The sequence below is a fragment of the Lemur catta genome, chromosome 14 (assembly GCF_020740605.2).
Source record: "Lemur catta isolate mLemCat1 chromosome 14, mLemCat1.pri, whole genome shotgun sequence".
Lineage (NCBI taxonomy): Eukaryota > Metazoa > Chordata > Mammalia > Primates > Lemuridae > Lemur > Lemur catta.
The window spans coordinates 28,057,114-28,078,449 of record NC_059141.1 but is presented as its reverse complement, the minus strand read 5'-3'; the positions used below and the strand labels follow the sequence as shown (position 1 = coordinate 28,078,449).

At 36.3% G+C, this 21,336-nt stretch overlaps 1 protein-coding gene across 2 annotated transcripts in view; it reads left to right on the top strand.

Moving 5' to 3' along the window:
• TBC1D12 (TBC1 domain family member 12) overlaps positions 1–21,336 on the top strand; it is a 93,751-nt gene that overhangs the window by 34,835 nt on the left and 37,580 nt on the right. For both annotated transcript variants that reach the window (XM_045568890.1, XM_045568889.1), the window contains exon 3: positions 11,568–11,683. In XM_045568890.1, the coding sequence (XP_045424846.1) occupies positions 11,568–11,683 (116 nt within the window). The remainder of the gene's footprint in view (positions 1–11,567; positions 11,684–21,336) is intronic.

Below are 21,336 nucleotides of genomic sequence, written 5' to 3'. Positions count from 1 at the left end.
TATGTCTGGCAAATATTTTCTCCCTTTCTGTTGCTTGTCTTATTCTCTTGACGTTGTCTTTCACAGAACAGAAGTTATAAATTTATTGAACTCCAGCTTCTCAATTACATAGTCCCTCCTTCACTTTTGTTTTCCATAGTTTCAGTTACCTGTGGTCAAGCACAGTTTGAAAATATTAAGATGTTTTGTGTGTGCGTTTGAGAGAGAGAGACCACATTCACATAACTTTTATTACAGTATATTATTATAATTGTTCTATTGTTATTCATCTCTTACTGTGCCTAATTTATAAATTAAACTTTGTCATAGTTTATCATGTGTAGCATTCAGTGCTGTCCATGATTTCTGTATCCATTGGAGGTCTTGGAACATGACCCCCTGCTATACTTTTTTGTGGATCGTGCCTGTGGTTTTTGATCTCAAAAGTCATCACCATACTCAAGGCCATCTAGGTTTTCTCCTACGTTATTTTCTAGAAGTTTTATAGTTTTGCATTTTACATTTAGGTCTGTAATCCATTTTGAGTTAATTTTTTGTGATGGATATAAGGTCTGTATGCAGATTGATTTTTTTTTTGAATGCAAATGTCAATTGTTACAGCACCACTTGTTGAAAAGATTATCTTTGCTTCATTGTATTGCCTTTGCTCCTTTTTCGAAGATCAGTTGACTATATTTATATGGGTTTATTGATCTGTTTGTCTGGTCTTTAACCAATGCCACATTGTCTTGATTACTATAGCTTTGTGGTAAGTCTTGAATTCAGGTAGTGTCAATCCTCTGATTTTTTTTTCCTCTCCTTCAATATTGGATTGTCTATTCTGAGTCTTTTGTCTCTCCATGTAAACTTTAGAATCAGTTTATCATCTCCAAAATAACTTGCTGGGATTTTGACTGGGATTGTGTTGAATCTATAGATCGAGTTGAGAACTGATATCTCAAAAACATTGAATTTTCCTATCCATAAACATGCAGTATCTCTCCACTTACTTAGTTCTTTGATATGTTTCATCAGAGTTTTGTAGTTTTCCTCATGGAAATCTTATGTATATTTTGTTATATTTTTACCTAATTCATTTTTTGAGGCTAATATAGATGGTAATAAGTTTTAAATTTCAAATTCCACTTGATATTCATTGCTGTCATATAAAAAAGCAATTGACTTTTATGTATTCACCTTGTATCTTATAACTTTCCTGTAATTGCTTATTAGATCCAGGAGTTTTGTTGTTGATTCTATTGGACTTTCTCCATAGACAGTCACATCATCTGTGAACAAAGACAGTTTTATTTTTTCTTTCTCAATCAGTGCAACTTTTGTATCCTTTTCTTATTGCAGTACCTAGGACTTCCATTATGATGTTGAAATGCGGTGGTGAGAGGGGACATCTTTGCCTTGTTTTTGATCTTAGTGAGAAACCTTCTAGTTTCTCACCATTAAGCATTGTTAGCTGTGGGGTTTTTGTAGCTGTTCTTTATCTAGTTGAGGAAGTTTCCCTTCTATTTCTAGCTTAATAAGACAGTTTGTTTTCTTATGAGTAGGTGCTGGATTTTGTCAAATGTCTTTTTTGCATTCATTGGTGTGATCACATGATTTTATCTTTAACCTCTTGATGTGATTGAGTACATTAATTTTTTTTTTTTTTGCTTTTTTAGAGACAGGGTCTCACTCTACTGCCCAGGCTAGAGGGTAGTGGCAGGATTATAGCTCACTGCAGCCTGAAATTCCTGGGCTCAAGCAATCTTCCTGCCTCAGCCTCCCAAGCAGGTAGGACTACAGGTTCATACCACCATACCCAGCTAATTTTTCTTATTTTTTGTAGAGATGGAGTCTTGCTATTTCGCCCAGGATATTGCTTAGGCCAGTCTCGGACTCCTGGCCTCAAGCAACCCTCCTGCCTTGGCCTCCCAAAGTGCAGAGATTATAGGCATGAGCTACCATCCCTCCCCTTGTTATTACTTTGAATAGACTGTTGCTATGGTTTGAATATTTGTAACCTCCAAAACTCATGTTGAAACTTAACCTCCACTGAGTCAGTATTGAGAAGTGGGGCCTTTAAGAGGTGATTTGATCATGAAGGCTTTGCCCTTATGAGTGGATTAATCCATCTTTGGATTACTGTATTTATGGGTTATCCTAGTAGTGGGACTGGTAATTTTATAAGAACAGGAAGAGAGAACTGAACTCCCACACTCAGCCCCCAGCCATGTGATGCCCTGCTTTACCTTGGGACTCTGCAGAGTGTCCCCACCAGCAAGAAGGCTCTCAGTACATGCAGGCCCTCAACTTTGGATTTCTAAGCCTCTGTAACTATAAGAAATAAATCCCTTTTCTTTATAAATTACCTAGTTTTAGGTATTCTATTATGAGCAACAGAAAATGGCAGAGCTCTCATGACCCAGTCACCTCCTGAAGATCCCACCTCTCAGTACTGCCACAGTGGAGATTAAATTTCAGTGTGAGTTTTGGAGGGGACAAATATTCAAACCACAGAAATCAGGCAATATATCTTATACAATTTCAATCCTTTTCAATTTTTTTTTAACCTTCTCTGATCCTTGATTCAGGAAAATTTATTGAGTTTTGTTTATATCCCCAATATAGCTTGTCTTACTGAATCTTCCTTGTGTACTTGAAAATAATATGTATTTTGAAGATGTTGGGTGAAGTATTCTATAAATGTCAATTAGGTCACCTTAGATAATAGTGTTAAATCTTATATATTCTTGCTGATTTTCTAGTTTTTCTACCAATTAATGAGAGAGGAGTAATAAAATCTCCACCGTAATTTACTTGATTATTTCTCCTTTCTTTCTGTCATTTTTTGTTTCATGTTTTTTGAAGCTTTGTTTTAATGTCTTCTTGGTGAATTGGCCCCTTTAGTATCAATGCCATGTCTTTTTGGCCCTGGTAATATTTCTTTTTATGAAGTTTCATTTAGCCAATACAGCTTGCTTTCAATTAATGTTTGCATGACATTTATTTTTTCACCATTTTATTCTTTTATCTGTCTTTATATTTAAAGTGGCTTTCTTGTAGACAGTGTATCGTTGGGTCTTGCTTTTTATATAAAGTCTGATACCCTCTACTTTTTATGTGGATGTCATTTAATATCATTATTGGTTAGATTTTAAATTTACCATCTTGCTATTTCTTTTCAAATCGTCCATCTGGTCTTTCTTGTTTCCTTTTCTCCTGCCTTCTTTTGGATTAAATGAGTATTTTTATCACTACATTTTATCTCCACTATTAGCTTATTACCTATATGTCTGTTTTACTTTTTCAGTGGTTGCTCTTGGCCAGCAGTTTTCAAATGGCTTAGTCTCATGATCCCTTTGGATTTTTGGTTATCAGAGATCTCAAATAATTTTTTGTTCCTGGAGATTATCAATTACTGTACCCAAAATTAAAACTGAAATGTTAAAGTGTGTATTAATCACATAAAAACAACAATAATAGGCTGGGTGAGGTGGCTCATGCCTGTGATCCCAGTACTTTGAGAGGCCAAGGAGGGAGGATCACTTGAGGCCAGGAGTTCAAGTGATATGGCAATATGGCAAGTCCCTGTCTCTAGGAAAAACTTAAAAAATTAGCTGGATGTGGTGACATACACCTGTAATCCCAGCTACTCAGGAGGCTGAGGCACGAGGATTGCTTGAGCCCAGGAGTTTGAGACTGCAGTGAGTTATGATCACACCAATGGACTCCAGCCTGGGTGACAGAGCTAGACCCTGTCTTAAAAAAACCCACAAACCAATAATAAAGCTATTTTATCTTAACATAAGTAACATATTTGTGAAAAATAACTTACAAAAACAAGTAGTGAGAAGAGTGGCATTGTTTTACATTTTTCAGATCTCTTTAATGTCTGGCTTAATAAAAGAAGGCTGAGTTCTCATATCTACTCTTGCATTTGATTTCTTGTTATATGTTGTTTTAGCTTAAGTACATGAAGAAAACCTCACACAGTTATGTACATAGTAAAAAGAAGAGCATTTTAATACCCTTTTCAGTTAGTTGTGGATATTCTTCTTTGACACCACTCAAACTCATTAAGTGGTAGTTTCTTAAAGGTAAGTTGTATGGTGGACTCTGAAACCATATAACTCTTATATTAAAATCCATTGGTCTGTCTTGAACTCTGCTTGGATGTATTGATTCATGCATGGGTTTGTACATCACACATTGATCATTTGGAAAATATTAGTTCACCAAATATGCAAATCTTCCAAATATAACATTTTGTAATAGTATAACAAAAAATTTTAGTAATATTACTAGTCATGTAATTAGAAAAGTTTAACTACAGGAAGCTGTTAAATATATGGTGGTATTTACACGTTTTGCAGCATTTTAATTCTCACTGGAAAGGTTGAATTTTATTATTGGCAACAATTACTTTCAATTGCTTTCCTTAAAATCACTTGCTCACTTTATGCTTTTTTATTTGTTTGTTGTAATAAACTTTTTATTTTGGAATAACTTTAGATTTACAGAAAGTTTGAAAAGTTAATACAGAGAATTCCTAAATAACTCTCATCCAGTTTTCCCTAATGTTATTAGAGCATCTTATTAGTATATTTCCGTAGACATTTGTCAAAACTAAGAAAATTGTCATTTTTACATTACTATTAACTAAATTCCAGACATGGCTTGGATTTCATCGGTTTTTCTATTAAAGTCCTATTTCTGTTTCAAGATACAATCCAGGATACCACATTATATTTTGCTATCATAAGTCCTTGGTCTTTTTGGGGGGACAGGGTCTCTTTTGCCCAGGCCAGAATGCAATGACATCATCATGGCTAACAGTACCCTTAAACTCCTGGATTTAAGCAATCCTCTTGCCTCAGCCTCCTGAGTAGCTGAGACTAAGGCGTGTGACACCATGCCTGGCTAATTTATCTATTTTTTGTAGAGACGAGGTCTCCTGCATTGCTCAGGCTGGTTTTTGAATTCCTGGCCTCAAGTGATCCTCCTGCCTTGGCCTTTCAAAGTGCTAGGATTATAGGTGTGAGCCACCACACCCAGCTGATAATTCCTTAGTCTTTATGGCCTTTGGCAGTTTCTTAGTCTTTCCTTGTTTTTATGATGTTGAAACTTTTCTAGTCAAGTATTTTCCAGAATAGTCTTCAATTTGGGTTTGTCTCATGATTTCCTTATGACTTGAGTGGGTTTATGGTTACATTGGGGATGAAGGCTCCACTTTGTCTCACTTTGAAGAAATGTCTACCACTAGAGCTTGCAATCAGTTTTTTTTTAAACTATATAAAAGGTGTTTGTCCAGTTTACAGCTCAAAAATTGTATAAGTACATTTCTTATAAACAATCATTGTACTTTGATGTGCGGCAGAAATTCTTTATGTATACTTCTCTTTTGTCACACACAACATTAAGAATATGTTTACTCATAGGTAAAGATTTAATACAATTAATAGTTTTTACTCTTTCATCATAGGCATTCTTAAATTAATCTGGCCACTTCTCCCTCCCCTCTTTTTTTGAAACCTTGAGTGCATGTCATAAAGGCTGCAGTGATTAGTGGTACAGTTTGGTGCCATTGCTTTGATTTGTGCTAGAGCACTGACAGTTTGTTCAACATTGCTTTAGCACTATTAGTGCAAATGTCAACACAGTGATAAAGACTAATAAACTATTAGCATTATTATGAATATAGTTCTGACTTTGCAGACCCCATGAAAACATCTCCTGGACACATGGGTCTTTCTTTTTTTTTTTTTTTTTTTGATGAGTAGATGGTGAGGAGAGAAGGATGGGTGGGTAAGCATCTGGGTCTTAAACGTTGAAAACTACTACACTAGGGCTTATGATATTTATCTTTATTTTATCACGGTCTACTTGCAAATAACATTGTAGCACTTAGAGTGTAATGTAAGGACCTCACAACAGTATACTGTCATTTTCTCCCTTCTGACTTTTATGTTGTAAATCCCTTAATACATTTACCAGTGTATTTCTGTTTTAAATAGCAAAATATTCCCTAAAAATTTAAGAAATGAGAAAAACATCTATTTATCAATATTTATTATTTTGGGTGCATTTTCTTTGTGTATATCCATGTTTTTGTGTGATACATTCTTTCTGCCTGAATAATTTTCTTTCTTTTTTTGAGACAGGGTCTCACTCTGTCACCTGGGCTAGAGTGCAGTGGCATAATCGCAGCTCACTACAGCTTCAAACTCCTGGGCTCAGGTGATCCTCCTGCCTCAGCTTCCCTAGCAGCTGGGACTATAGGTGTGAGCCATGATGCCCAGCTAATTTTTCTGTTTGTAGTAGAAATGGGGTCTCACTCTTGCTCAGGCTGGTCTCGAACTTCTGAGCTCAAGCAATCCTCCCACTTCGGCTTTCCAGAGTGCTAGGATAGGTGTGAACCACCACACCTGGCCTGAAAATATTTTTATTTTGCTTTCACTTTTGAAAGATATTTCTCTGATACAGGATTCTAAGTCAATAGGTGTTTTTTCCCCCATTTTTTTTTTTTTCTTTTTCCTCTTCAGCAATTTAAAGATTTTTCTATTGTTTTTTGCCTTATGTAATTTCAGGAGAGAAGTCTGTAGTCATTTTCACATTTAGTGTTTTTGACATATTTTTTTTTTCTGGCTGATTTAGAATTTTTCTTTTTAATATTAGTTTTCAGCAATTTGATTATGATGTCCTTTGGTGTGGTTTTATTTGTATTCTGCCTATAATTTGTTGAACTTCTTGGGTCTGTGGGTATAGTCATCATAAAATTTGACAATTTCAGCTATTTTTCCTCAAACATTTTTCTCCCCTTTACCTCAGGCTACAATTACACATACTTTAGGCTGCTTGATATTGTTTGCTAAAGCTCTGCTGATATTTTTTCAAACTTTTCTTCTTTGCTTAATTTTGTATAGTTTCTGTTGCTCTGTCCTCAAGTTCTTTGACAATTCTGCAATTTTTAATATGCAAGAGCTGAAGTGAAAATTTCACTGGATGGTATTAATCACAGTTTAAACGCTGCAGAAGAAAGTAAGTTCATTGATAATTTCTTAGTTGTTGGGTAAATTAGCTCTAAAGAAAAAGTTTACTCTAGGCTTGAACTAAAAAAAAGTTTGTAAATAAGCCGTAAGAGATTCAAAGTGGCGCGCAAGAAACATAACTGCTGAACAGAACAAAGTCAAACATCATTCAGCACTCAATTCACAATATCTAAAATTCTCAGTATCTGACGTCCAACAAGGAGACCTTCTGGGGTCTCTCTTGAATGTCCTGTCTATTCAGTGATGACTTTATTTTGATTGGTGAGAATGTGAATAATTCTTAGCCCCGAGTGAGCTCTGGGAACTATTTTGCTTATAGCTCTCCAGTAATTGTTTTTTACCCCAAAGTTCTTCTTTGTCCAGCTTTGTAGTGTTTTCCCATACACACATGTAGATTGATACTCAGTTAAAGACTTAAGAGGACTGCTGTGCCAATTTCTGGAGTTCTTTCTCAGTGAAGAACTTTTCTTTTCTGCTTCTCTGTCCCCAAAATTTTAGTCTTCCCTCGTCTTTTCCACGCTAACAGCGAGAATTTCTTTGGGTTCCTCCTGATGTTCAGAATTGCCTCCAGGTACAACAGTGGTGTGATCTTAGGCTTACTTTGTTTGTTTCCATTTGACAGGGATCGCAGAGATTGTTTCAATGAGAAAGCTTCTGGGAATTACTCAGTTCACCAAGTGGGAGTTTACCCTATCTCTCTGAAGAATTTCTTTTGCCAGTTTGTATATACAACTTTTAGGAATGTAGATGAAAATCAAATACTTATTTAAATTTTTAATTACCTATTCAGATCACATGGAGAAGGGCAGAGCTGAGAGAGCAGTAGAGATGTGGAATTTCTGACTGATGTTTTAAACCTCTAGGTCAAATAGGTCCAAAGTTAGCTAATTGGGATATTCAGTTTTAAGATCTGATAAATTTGCCTAAACCTGTTTTGAGTTGGGTTTTCTGTTGTATGTAATCAAAAACATCCTAACTAATAATATTAGAAAAATTCCCATCATTTTTCCTTTTCAGTGAGGTTAATGTGTTTCCCTGATCCATGCCTTTGCTTGCTCCCCCTGGCTTGTGCCATCTAATCCTTTCTGCCTATCTAAATAATGCCTGTCATTTTGCCCCAGTTCTGATCCCACCTCTTTAGTTGGTATTAATTTTAGTTGGCGTGACTTGACAAAGATCTTTGTCCATTATCCACCATGGCTATAAGTGATCTCTCTTATGATCTACTTTATTTTTTGTTGTAAAGAAAATCAAAAAACACTATTAAGGTAAAAGAAAAGCCCTTCATTTCTAGTCTCACCCTCCAGGGCAGAACCTCTTAATACTTCAGATTTCCCAATATTTTTCTATGTATATTTAACAATATATGGCTTATTTGGTTATCACTAATTTTGGCTACCATATTGGAGAGCACAATTCTACAGGCTCAGTCATATTTAAGCTTGATTTTTCTTTTGACAAGAATATTTCAAGGATGATTATGTAGGTGGGGTGTGGTGGCTTACGCCTATAACCCTAGCACTCTGGGAGGCAGAGGCAAGAGGATTGCTTGAAGTTAGGACTTCAAGACCAGCCTTAGCAAGAGCGAGACCCCATCTTTAAAAAAAAAAAAATTAAAAAGAAATTTAAAAAAATGAATGATAGGGTATATTTCATATTGCATCAAGAAACATGTACTGTCTGGTGGTCTCTTTTTGTGATATTTAGAAGGATCAGTGATTCAGGTATTGTATGTCTGATCTACCCTGAGCCTTTCACTGAATGATTTTATCAATTTCATTCTTTTTAACTTGTCTTAGATAGCTATTTCACTGCAGGTTAATACATATAGCAAGATAATAGATCTTTAAAAGGCCAGGCTAGAGGCTGGGAAAGAAGGGGGAGAAGATGAAAGGAATAAAAAAAGAATGTAAATAGCTTTATTACCACTGAAATGAACACTGAAAAATGATAAATATGGTAAATTATATATACTTTTTACCTCAATAAAAAGTAAATTTAAAAAAAAAGGCCAGACTCTGGAGCCAGACTGCCTGCTACATATGACCTTTAGCATGTGAGTACACGTCTTTGTGCCTCAGCTTTCTCCACTGTGAGGGGCCTAACGGGATTATTCTAATAATTAAATGTGTTAAATGTTTAACACAGTGCATGACATAGTAAGGGCCAGTAAATACTAGTTTTTATTAATATATTGGTTTAAAAGTTTGATTTTGCCATCTATTGACTTCGCCGTTTGTTTGCATGGAGAATGTTTTATTGGATAATATTTATTGTATTCTGTTTGGCAGTGAAACCAAGTCACCCTGGTGAGTAGGAAAACAAAGTGTCATTTAAATGATAGCAAACTTCTTGTATGTCTAGTATCTATGACTTTTGAATAAGAAAATATTAGCATTAAAGTCTTTGTTACACTGGACTTTGTAATGAAGAAAAGAAACGTTGAACATGATTAGATATGTATCCTAGATGTTAGGAAAGAAAATTACAAAAGACAAAAAGAAATGAGTGCATGGTTTTTGACTATGAAAGTCTGTATGGTTTTTTGGGATGAGAATTAATAAACATACGAGTACACAATCCCACAGAATTTGAGAAAGGAGAAGTTTCTAAAAGCACAATGTGGTGTGATACAAGGGAATTCTCAGATTAATACAGCATAGATTTAGTAGATGGAAGGGGAGATGTAGAAGTAAAGATGATTATAAAACCATATAAACAGTGGCTGGAACCACAAAGTAAGCAGAAGTTTTTAGAAAATGCTCAAGACAACATAAGTTTGGTTTTTTTTTCTGAGATGGAGTCTCGCTCTGTCACCTGGGCTACAGTACCATGGCGTCAGCCTAGCTCACGGCAACCTCAAACTCCTGACCTCAAGCAATCCTTCTGCCTTGGCCTCCCAAAGTGCTAGGTTTACAGGTGTGAGCCACTGTGCTCAGCTAATATAAGTTGTTTTTTAAAGGTAATATGTCAAATAAGAAGATTAAGCTTCAGGAAGATAATCAGATTTTTAAGAGGTGTGGAACCATCAGTTTGTATTTTAAAATTGCCTGATTCAGTAAGGAGAAATAGTCTTTGAGTTGAAAAAGATGTAATAATAGTATAAAAAGAAGTATAGGCTATGATAGTTAAGTAAATAGTAAGTGAAACATCTGACCACTTTAAGTGCATTTCATTTTATTCATATTAAATTAATGTCTTCTCTAGCTGCTGGTGGGCTTACATAGCTAATGAAACCATTGAATAATCTTTTCAGAATCTCATGAAAAATATAATTGGTACCTGGAGATGATCAGATGCTATCTTGAATTTTTAGAACGGGGAAAATGTAGGTTCTGGAAATTACAAGCCAGTAAACCTCTTATTGATCTTTGGTAAACTTCTAGAAATAAATTTCAGAAGTTTGTGAAAATTTATGAAAGAATACTGAGGTTGCAGTGAACTATGATGATGCCACTGCACTCTACCCAGGGCAACAGAGTGAAACTCTGTCTCCAAAAATACTGCAACAAAAAAATATCAACTTAACTTCATTTCTTTTAATAGGATTATCAGGTTGGATGAATGAATTAGAGAAATACAATAGAAACAGTTTCTTAATTTTAGTGAAATATTTGACAGTCTTTGGCCATATGTGTATATATATATTTTTAGAATGTTTAGCATTCCTTTTTTTTTTTTTTTGAAACAAGGCCTTGCTCTGTTGCCCAGGCTAGAGTACAGTGAGATCATCGTAGCTCACTGCAACCTTGAACTCCTGGGCTCTATGATCCTCCAGCCTCAGCCTCCCAAGTATCAGGGACTACAGGTGTGCACCACCATGCCCAGTTAATTTTTTTTTTTTTTTAATTTTTTGTAGAGACAGAGTCTCGCTTTGTTGCTCAGGCTGGTCTTGAACTCCTGGGCTCAAGTGATCTTCCTGCCTTGGCCTCCATAAGTGTGGGATTACAGGTGTGAGCTACCATGCCTGGCCTTCTTTGGCCATATTTTTAATAAGATGTATTGGTGAAGTGGTGTTTAAATTTAGAGCAAGTAGCTGTATTCGTAGTAGATTCATAGCAGATTGTAATCCAAAACCGTTATTTGATTAGAAGTTCAATGTCACCCTTGAGAGAGATCTGCAGAGCATTATAATGGGATTATCTGTATCTTGTCTCAGCATTTCCATCATTGATCAGATTGAAGGTTTAGAAAGTAGGTTTATCTGCTTATAGATCATTCAAAGCTGGGTTTGGATAGCTGATACCATAGAAGGCAATCAAGAATGTCTCCCTAAAACCTTAACTAATTAATCTAGTGCATTTGTATCTTTCTTTGTCTTAACACATTTTGATACTGTGTATGTAATATAAATTCATAATTTATGTTGCTCCAGGAAAAAAAAACCTTGACTTTTATTTTTTGTCTGCATCATATTTTTACCAAATATATGAATTGTATGTATCCCCAATTATAACATAATATCCTTAATGGTACAGATTTAATAATACACACTGAAAATGGGAACAATCTTTGCATAAAGTATGATTTTATTTACTCTAGGAATATGAAGCACGAACAGGGAGGACTTGTAAACCACCACCTCAGTCTTCAAGACGTAAGAATTTTGAATTTGAGCCACTTTCTACCACTGCCCTCATTCTTGAGGATCGACCATCGTAAGTATTTTAGTGATCGTCAGGAGCACTGTTCATATTTTTTTAAACCTACATTTAATTTTGCTCACTGTTTCACTTAAAAGATATCAAGAAATTAGATACAGAAAGAGATTTATTTAAAAAAAAATTTTTTTTTTTTGAGATGGGGTCTTGCTCTGTCACTGGGCTAGAGTGCAGTGACGTCATCATGGCTTGCTGCAACCTCAGACTCCTGGGCTTGAGTGATCCTCCTGCCTCAGCCTCCCAGTTGACAGGGACTACGGGGCTGTGTCACCATAACTGGCTAATTTCTCTATTTTTTGTAGAGACTGGATGGATCACTTTTGCTCAGGGTAGTCTCAAACTCCAGGCCTCAAGTGATCCTCCTCTGACTCAACCTCTTAAAGTGCTAGGATTACAGGCATGAGCCACCACCAGGCCTAGCCAAAAAAAAAATTTATTTAATCCTAGTCATGTTTCCTAAAATTAATATGGGAAAATATATTTTTCTTAGGTTTTTTTTTTTTTCTTTTTTTTAAGAAACAGGGTCTTCCAGCCTAAGCAAGAACGAGACCCTGTCTGTATTTAAAAAATACAAAGAAATTATCTGGACAACCAAAAATATATATAGAAAAAATTAGCTGGGCATGGTGGTGCATGCCTGTAGTCCCAGCTACTCGGGAGGCTGAGGCAGTAGGATTGCTTGCACCCAGGAGTTTGAGGTTGCTGTGAGCTAGGCTGATGCCACAGCACTCTAGCCCAGGCAACAGAGTGAGACTCTGTCTCAAAAAAAAAAAAAGAGTTGCTGTGTTGCCTTGGCTTGTCTTGAATGCCTAAGCTTACCAGCCTCTCAAGTAGCCAGGAGGACAACCTGGCAGAGAAGCTATTGTTGATGTCCAAGCCTTATGCAGAAGTCTAGAAGTCTCTATGAGCCTGTATATGAAACATAAAAAATCTTGGCTCCTTATATCTGTTTTTATTTCAACCCTTTGTGCCTTATCTTGATTGGGCAATTATTTTTCCTTTCTTGACACTTAAGATGTACTTATTCTTGCCTTTTATATGGTGTAACTTCTGAGTGTCAACCAGTTGGTTTACTGTTATTATTAAGAATACATTCTTGGCCAGGTGAGGTGGCTCATGCCCATAATCCCAGAACTTTGTGAGGCTGAGACCAGCTTGGGCAACATAGCAAGACCCCGTCTCTACACAAAAAGGTAAAATTTAAAAAAAATTAGCTGGGTGTGGTGATGTATACCTGTAGTCCTAGCTACTCAAGAGACTGAGGTGGGAGGATCACTTGAGCCCAGGAGTTCAAGGTTACAGTGAGCTATGATGATGCTGCTGCACTCCAGCCTGGGTGACAGAGTGAGACTCTGATCTCTAAAGAAAAAAATATTAAATACGAAAATTTTTTAAAATTATCAAATAAAAGAATATGTTGTTAATACACAGGAAAATATCTTAAATTCTCCTCTTCCTATTTTTGCCCTTCTTTGTATTTTCCACAATGTTACTGTTCTTCAAAATATTGTCTGATTTATTATTAAAACACACCTTCCCTAAAGCAAGATCACTTGGTTCTTAACTCATTTTGTCCTCCTTGGTTCTCTGGATATATTCTTTTTCTTTGACTAGAAATCTGGTTTTTTTCTGAGTGTAAAAGCTCCTAGCCTTTCCTGTGATTTTGCTGGTCTGTACTTTTTTTCACCTATTTAACTTGATAAGCATAGTAAAATAATCTAGAGCCAAATAGGAGGGTAGAATATTTTTTATATGTTGCAAGAGAAGAAATTTGGGCATATTAAGTACCTTAATTTTTTGTTCTGGTTACATTCCTTTATGGTAAAGAATTGTGATCCCAATACTCCTTTTTTAGGATTTGATAAGTATGTTTATATTCATTGTTTCAAAAAAAGCTTTTCAGAAATTTAGTTATGAGAACATGTCAAAGTTTTATTTCAAACTTGCTGCCAGGGAGAAAAATGAACCAGGCCAATTTGAAGATTCTTTTCTTCCTGGAGACATTTATAGGAAAACAAGAGTGGTTAGATAAGCAAGAAAAGAATATCTTGTTAAAAATCTTTAGACTCTTGACTGTCAGCTGAATAGGTAGATAACTAAGTTCCCAGAAGAACTTTCTTAAGCTTTTTAAAAATTCATCCAAAATGGATTATGCTTTTTACCAGGAATGCTAATTTCTTCCCAGAAGGAGTTTATGAAAATACCACACAAAAAGTTCTATTCTAGACAGTGTTTGGGACAAATTTTTTTTTTTCCCAGTGTACTCTATCTCACCTATACTCTATTACACCTGTCTCTTTAGTTTCTGCCTTTATGCCTTTGCTCATATTATTCCCCTCACTTGAGAAGCTTTATCTTACTTCTACCTCTCACCTCCCCAATCCATTAAGGATTAAGCTTTATCTTTTCCATCCTGTTTTTGTTGACTTCTTCAACCTTCAGTGACACCTACTTCTCTAAATTTGTAACTTGTGCAAACAGTTCCTTGAAATAATGTTCAAAGAAATCGACTTGAAATAATATGGTAGACACAATAACATTATAAGAACTCAGTGTACCAAAAACTGTATAAACAGCTGAAAAATACTTTTTTTTCAATATACTATTGAACTATATGAAACTAATATATTCATTATAATAAATATTGTACTTTTATTCTGTTCCTATGTGTTTACTCATTTGTGATGTAGAGGATGAATTTGATCTTTACTGTTCCACCAAACTCCAAGATGCTGTGATTAATTTTTGTTCACCTTTTTAAATTTGAAGGGGATTTTTTTGGGGGGGAGTGATTTATGTGACTTATGTTTATCTTACTAAAATAAGCCAATGAGCAAAAGTCTTTCCATGGTGTTGCAATATGAGAATGCTTAATCGCTTATCCCTCCTTCTACCTCAACCAGTTGAAAAATAGATACGGAGAACAGAGGAGAATGAAAACTTCAATTTTATTGAGGATAAAACCAGATGGGGGAAAAAAACCCAGATGGGAATACATGGATACAACCTGAGTACTAAGTGGAACTTTCTACTTTATCTCCCCTAGAATACTCTCCTAGCAGATTTGGGCCAACTAATATCTATCTAGTCATAGTCTGAGAAGCTGGAGCAGAAACATGAATAATCTGTGGGTTTCTTGTGTTTATGGATGAAGGCAAGTTCAAGATGCCTGTCTCACTTTTGAGTATTATCTACTGGTAACGCCACTATTTTCAACCATGAGGTGGCATCTGTGAGCAGGGTAGAGAAAGAGGCAGAAGTTCTTCCTCAGTGTGGAATTGATGTCCGAAACTTTCTCTTCCATAGATCAAAGTGATAATGAAGAGAGGAAGAGTTTCCCCCTCCAAAGGGAGTTTGTAAATTGGCACTTTTTCCTTTCTTGGTCACTGTAATTTGCAGGAGCATTGAGAATCATTGACTTCTTAGGCTTTTGTAGTTGAAACTTTTCTTTATAGATGGAGCAATAATTATAGCATTTAATTAATCCTCTCCTTTAGAGGATTTCAAATACAGGAATTTCTATAATTTCATCCTTTTGTAAATTTTATTTTCTCTGTGCCTCAAAATCAAGACAGCCTTGAAGAAGGTAAGAATGTTCAAATGAGCTGATGTGTTGCTACGAGCCTCTTCTGGTTTTTTAAATCACTGATGCTTATAGTGCTGTTTTTTAAAACCGCCGATGAATAGAGCTACCTATTTTTCCCTTCTAGGTTCTTTACTGAATTACTAGACATATTAGTGCCAAACAAAATAGTAGAAATCCTCAAAGATACAAGTGAAAGGTGATAATACCTTTGAAAAACAGCAAATGTTCATATCATATATTAAGCATTTGCCATCTTAGGTATTCATTAATGGTTTCTTGTCTTGACTCTGTAACTAATTGACATTTCCATAAGATGTAAGAATCATATCATATATTGTCCTTTTTTTTTTTTATTTTTTGAAAAAAAAAGAATCTCACTCTGTTACCCGGGCTAGAGTATGGTGACATGATCGTAGCTCACTGCAACCTTAAACTCCTGTACTCAAGTAATCCTCCTGCTTCAGCCTCCCGAGTAGCTAGGACAATAGGCGTGTACCAACATGCCTGGCTGATTTTTCAAATTTTTTGTAGAGATGAGATCTTGCTATGTTTCCCAGGCTGGTCTCAAATTCCTGTTTTTTTATTTACTTCTCCAGAATGATGACTGCAAAATTAGTGAGCTTTTGAAAAAAAAAAAACAAAAAAAATTCTATATGTGTATTTGTTTTTATGCTTTATTCACTGTATAGCATATAGTTACTTAGCAATTATAGTACTGAAGCTCTGCTCTTCTTCAAACTGTCAAAGCTTGATAGGATATTTATCATATGGTCCATTCAACTTTGGACCATATTTATTGAACACCTATATACCAGGGTTTTGCGTGTATGATGATTTCGGAGGTCACACCAAGACTTAGAATAATTAATAAGCCAGTTATTATTTATGTACTATTTTGTTTTAAGAGTATATGTATAAGTATGTTTATTTTGCAAAAAAGGAAACTATAATGAAAAAATGTGATATACCTGAAAAGTTCCATTTCCTGAACAGTGTTTAATTCCTTCTTGCAAATCATTTCATTCTAAGACTGGGATGTTCACATGCTAAGACTGATGTATGCTATTAATATATGCTAGCCTGTTTCTTCCTTCAGGATCAGCTCAGCATAGTTCAGGGAACTGTGTCTAGAAAAGCCAAGGTGTGAATTGTGATTGAAACAGTCACATGTATAAAAAGGGACCATACTCCTTTTAATTAGGCTTTTACAACTGTGGTTTTGAGACAGTTTTATGTTTACTTAAAATCTGTGATCTTTGTGCATGTGCATAGTTTAGTGCCATTCCCTTACATAAATGATCTGGATGGCAGTTACTGCTCCGTTTTTCTTCAGAGTCTAGATCTGCACTGTCCATTATGGTAACCACTAGCCACATGTGGCTAGCTAAATTTAAATTTGATTGATTAAAATTAAATAAAATTGGGTGGGGGGAATGGGTAAATTCACACCTAATGGGTGCAGAATACATGGTCTGGGAGGGGTACACTTGTAGCTCTGACTTGGGCAGTGCAAACGCAATAGATGTAACCCAAATGTTTGTGCCCTGTAAAAATTTTGAAATAAAATAAAAAATTCATCCCTCAGGCACAATAGCTACATTTCAAGTACTGAGTAGCCATGTGTGGCAAGTGGCTACTATATTGAACAGCACAGAAGAACATTTCTGCTATCACAGAAAGTTCTAGCATTGGTCTAGACCATGGGGAAGGATGTGAGGTTGTACAGAGAAGAGATGTATTTAGATCTGTAAATTCCACCTTCTCAATAAATGGAAGACCAGATCTCCTTAAGGCAAGTCATTTGCTGGGACTTGTGAAAAAGAAACAACAGAGATTCCAAGTGAAAAGGCATTAAGCTTTACACTAGGAGAAGTAAGCAGCATTTTATGTGAAGGGAATGATCAGACCTATTTAGTGGAAGCTAGTACGTGGTTAGAAATATTAAAGTTAGGATTTGTAGTTAAAAAGTGGAAATTTAATTCCAACTAAACCATTTCTTTGCTGGTAAAATAAAAACTTCAAAAGGTAAATGAAGTAGAGCTATCAACTAAGCAATACTCTGTATCTTAATGGTTCAGAGTCCAATCAGGGAAACCGAAATCAATGCAGTAATTTGAAACAGAGGAACTATAAAAGAGGAATTCATTACAAGATTGTTAGAAGGGCTAGAAAAACAAAAGGAAATATAAGTTCAAAAGATTAATAACTCCAGAAAAGCACTTGACTACTCTGGGCTGGAGGAGCAAAAGGGAAAAATAGTATTACCCAGAGTCCAGGATCACTGTTTACCTGAAAACAGTGATATTTAGCTTCTTTCTATTTTTTCTGTGGTCTTATTGTCTTTACAGTAAATAAAGTTTTTCTTTTATTTTTAAAAATATAATAATATAACTTAAAATGAAAGGGGATACTGTAATTATTTTTCATGGAATTATATGGAGTCCATTATTTTATTTTCACAATTCTCTGTTACTCTAGGAAGCACTTTATCTGAAATTAGGAACAGTTAAATCCACTATTATGGAACCAGACAGTTTCTGTCCAGATGAGGTAAGCAGGATAGTATGTAAAAGGAAATGAGAAAGACTTAAGGCTAGGATTTGGGGATTAATAGTTGGTCCTAAGACTAGGTAGAAAGCAGCTTTGTATAGGGTCAATTTGTAAGATTTAAGGAAGTTAGTATGTATAGGCACTACTCAGAAGTATAAGGTTAAATTGATCAGGGTATGAAAACTAAACTCAATGGACTTTGAGCATGGTTGGAATCAAGTGAAGTTTGTAATAGTCCTTTACCTTTAGAGCATCATCATTGATTAACTGGAATATTATTAATCAATTACATTGACTATAAATAAGAGACTCCCAGAATAGTAGCTTAAATACATAAGGATTTATTCCCTTATATATAAGTAGCCCAGAGTTAGGTAGTTCAAAGGTGGTATGGTGACTCCATGCATCAAGGACAGGGGTTCATATCTTTCTGTTTCACCATCTTTAGCAAGTAACTTCATTTTCATGCTTACCTTGTGCTGACACAGAATGGGCTCAGGGACCCACTCGGCCCCAGTATGAGACAAGCTAAAACTCCATTGATCACCTGACTTCCACAGCCTGTACTATAACTGAACTATAGTGATGTTTTTGGGTCTTCTGAAATTAGTGTCAGATCAGAGCCAGTATCAAATAGTCTCTGAACTACTTTTCTTTTCGTTTCCCTGATGCACATTTATCCTGGTAAAATGCCATAGGCCCCTTTGGAGAAGGCTGAGAGAAAGACGAACAGGTATGAATGTTTGGCATTGTACTAGAATCTTCTCAAGGGGACCTGTCTGCTTCTACATTCAATTGGTTCTGGGTCTGTAGACTGGCTCAAGTCTGGGAAATGATTGAGGGTCCATTAGTCCTTATGATTCAAGTTAGACTTCTGTTCTCTTGATTTAGAACTTTGCTGCTTATATAGATCAGGTAAGAGTTTAGTAGGCTTTCCATCACTTCTAGGAACACCATATATCAACTAGGCAGCATAATAGGTCTGCATGAGTCAGAGTATTCTGATTGCTGCTCTGACTTTTGATCACTCTGGTAACCCACCTTACCTTTGGTGATTGAGTGTTGCCACTTGGTCCTTGCTTTCCTGAGATCAGATTACTTCCATTGTATTTAGGTTTCCCAATGCAGTGACTGCAGTTCCCACTGGAATATCTGGCCTACAGAGAAGAGCAATCACAGAGCTCTTCAAGGATGCTGGGACTCCCTTCATAACTTTATTTCTCACAGTTGAAGCAAAAAGTATGCCTTTTGGACCCTCCTAGGGTGAGTGAGTAGGTTTTAAATGATAAACCTACCCTAACATTCCAGTCTCCCTAAGCTTTTGAATCCCTTCCTCTACATTAGACCAAGGCAAGTCTGACTCTTCCATCTCGCTCACTGTGGGCTTTTTGGTCCATGTTTTAGCCAACCAACCAACCAGTTAGAACCCTTACTCCTTGAGCTGCAACATTAAATGCAGAATCTCTGCTTAGTGAGTGTGTATCAGTAATTTAGTCCTGATACAGCTTTATCTCACATCAGTCCCTGTTTTTTCTACCGTTATCCCATACCCTCAGGATCCATTCCCATACCTGTTCCCCAGATTTCTACCTGTAAAAATTAGAAAATTCGAGTAGTTCTTTTGGAGTGTAGCACACCTCTTCATGGGTCTCACTTTGTATCTCACTTTTAGGGGCCTGCTGGTTCTTGAGTTTAGTTATAGGTCTAGAAGCAAAGAGGGATGGTAAGGATGGGTCCTGAGGAGAATCAGCATTGTCTTGCAGGACATCTGCTTCAGGGGAGGCCATTACAGTTTCCTCAGGCGACACAGGGTTGATCCCCCCAGACATGGGTAGGGGATGCCTCTTCCACTGGCAAAGAACACTCATCAGAATTTAGAGGCTCAGTGTCTCCAGATTCATCAAGAACTTCCTACACATTTCCATTCCAACTTTCAGGATCCTATTTCTTCCCAGTGATTGCCCTCACTTTAACAGTAGACAGTCTGCAACATTGTGAGTTCAACTTTGTTGTAATTCTGACTGTCACAGGATAAGATTTTGCATTTGATTTTCAGCAGTCTCAATCCTGCTGCTAGAGGAGATAAGGGTCTTCTTCAGGGCACTAGAACCTTTCTGCCGGCTGGGCGTGGTGGCTCACGCCTGTAATCCTAGCACTCTGGGAGGCCGAGGCGGGTGGATCGTTTGAGCTCAGGAGTTCAAGACCAGCCTGAGCAAGAGCGAGGGAGACCCCATCTCCACTAAAAATAGACAGAAATTAGCTGGACAACTAAAAATATATAGAAAAAATTAGCTGGGCATGGTGGCACACACCTGTAGTCCCAGCTACTTGGGAGGCTGAGGCAGGAGGATTGCTTGAGCCCAGGAGTTTGAGGTTGCTGTGAGCTAGGCTCACACCATGGCACTCTAGCCCAGGCAACAGAGCGAGACTCTGTCTCAAAATAAATAAATAAATAAATAAAAGTTATGTTTATACTCTACATAACAGTCTATTAAGCGTGAAATAGCATTATGTCTAAAAAATGTACATGCCTTAATTAAAAATACTTAATTGCTACAAAATGCTGACAATCATCTGAGCCTTCACTGAGTTATCTTTTTGCTGGTGGAGGATCTTGCCTTGATATGGATGATCAGGGTGTGGTTGCTGAAGGTTAGGATGACTGGCAGTTTCTTAAAAGAAAACAACAGTGATGTTTGCCACATTAATTAACTCTTCTTTTCACAAAGGATTTCTCTATAGGGTCTGATGCTGTTTGATAGCATTTTATCTACCATAGAATTTATTTTAAAATTGGAGTCCATCCTCTGAAACACTACTACTACTTTATCAAGTAAGTTTATGTAATATTCTGAATCCTTTGTTGTCATTTCAACAGTGTTCACAGCATCTTCACCAGGAATAGATTCCATCTTAAGAAACCAGTTTCTTTGCTCATCTGTAAGAAGCAGCTCCTCATTTTTTCAAGCTTTATCATGAGATTGCAGTAATTTAATCACGTCTTCAGGCTCTACTTCTAATTCTGGTTCTCTTGCAATTTTTGCCACATCTGCAGTTACTTCCCCTACTAAAATCTTGAACCCCACCAAGTCATTCATGAGGGTTGGAATCAGCTGCTTCCAGACTCCTGTTAATGTTGATGTTTTGACCTCCTTCTATTAATCATGAGTATTCTTATTGGCATCTAGAATAGTGAATCCTTTTCAGAAGGTTTTCAATTTACTTTGCCCAGATCCATCAGAGGAATCACTATCTGTGGCAGGTATAGCCTTATGAAGTGTATTTCTTATATAAGAAGAATTGAAAGTTGCAATTACAGGCAGTCCCTGGGTCACAGGTGTTCCATACTTAAGAGCTGGCTTCCAAAGCTCCCCATAACTATAGTTTATAATTAGATAAATTAATAATTCAGGAACTGTTAATAATTTCTTCCACACATGTAAAGAAGCCCGCATGGCATAAGTGGTTCATCTTTATGTTAGTGGCTAGTCTCATTGTTTGATTTTGTGAGTCT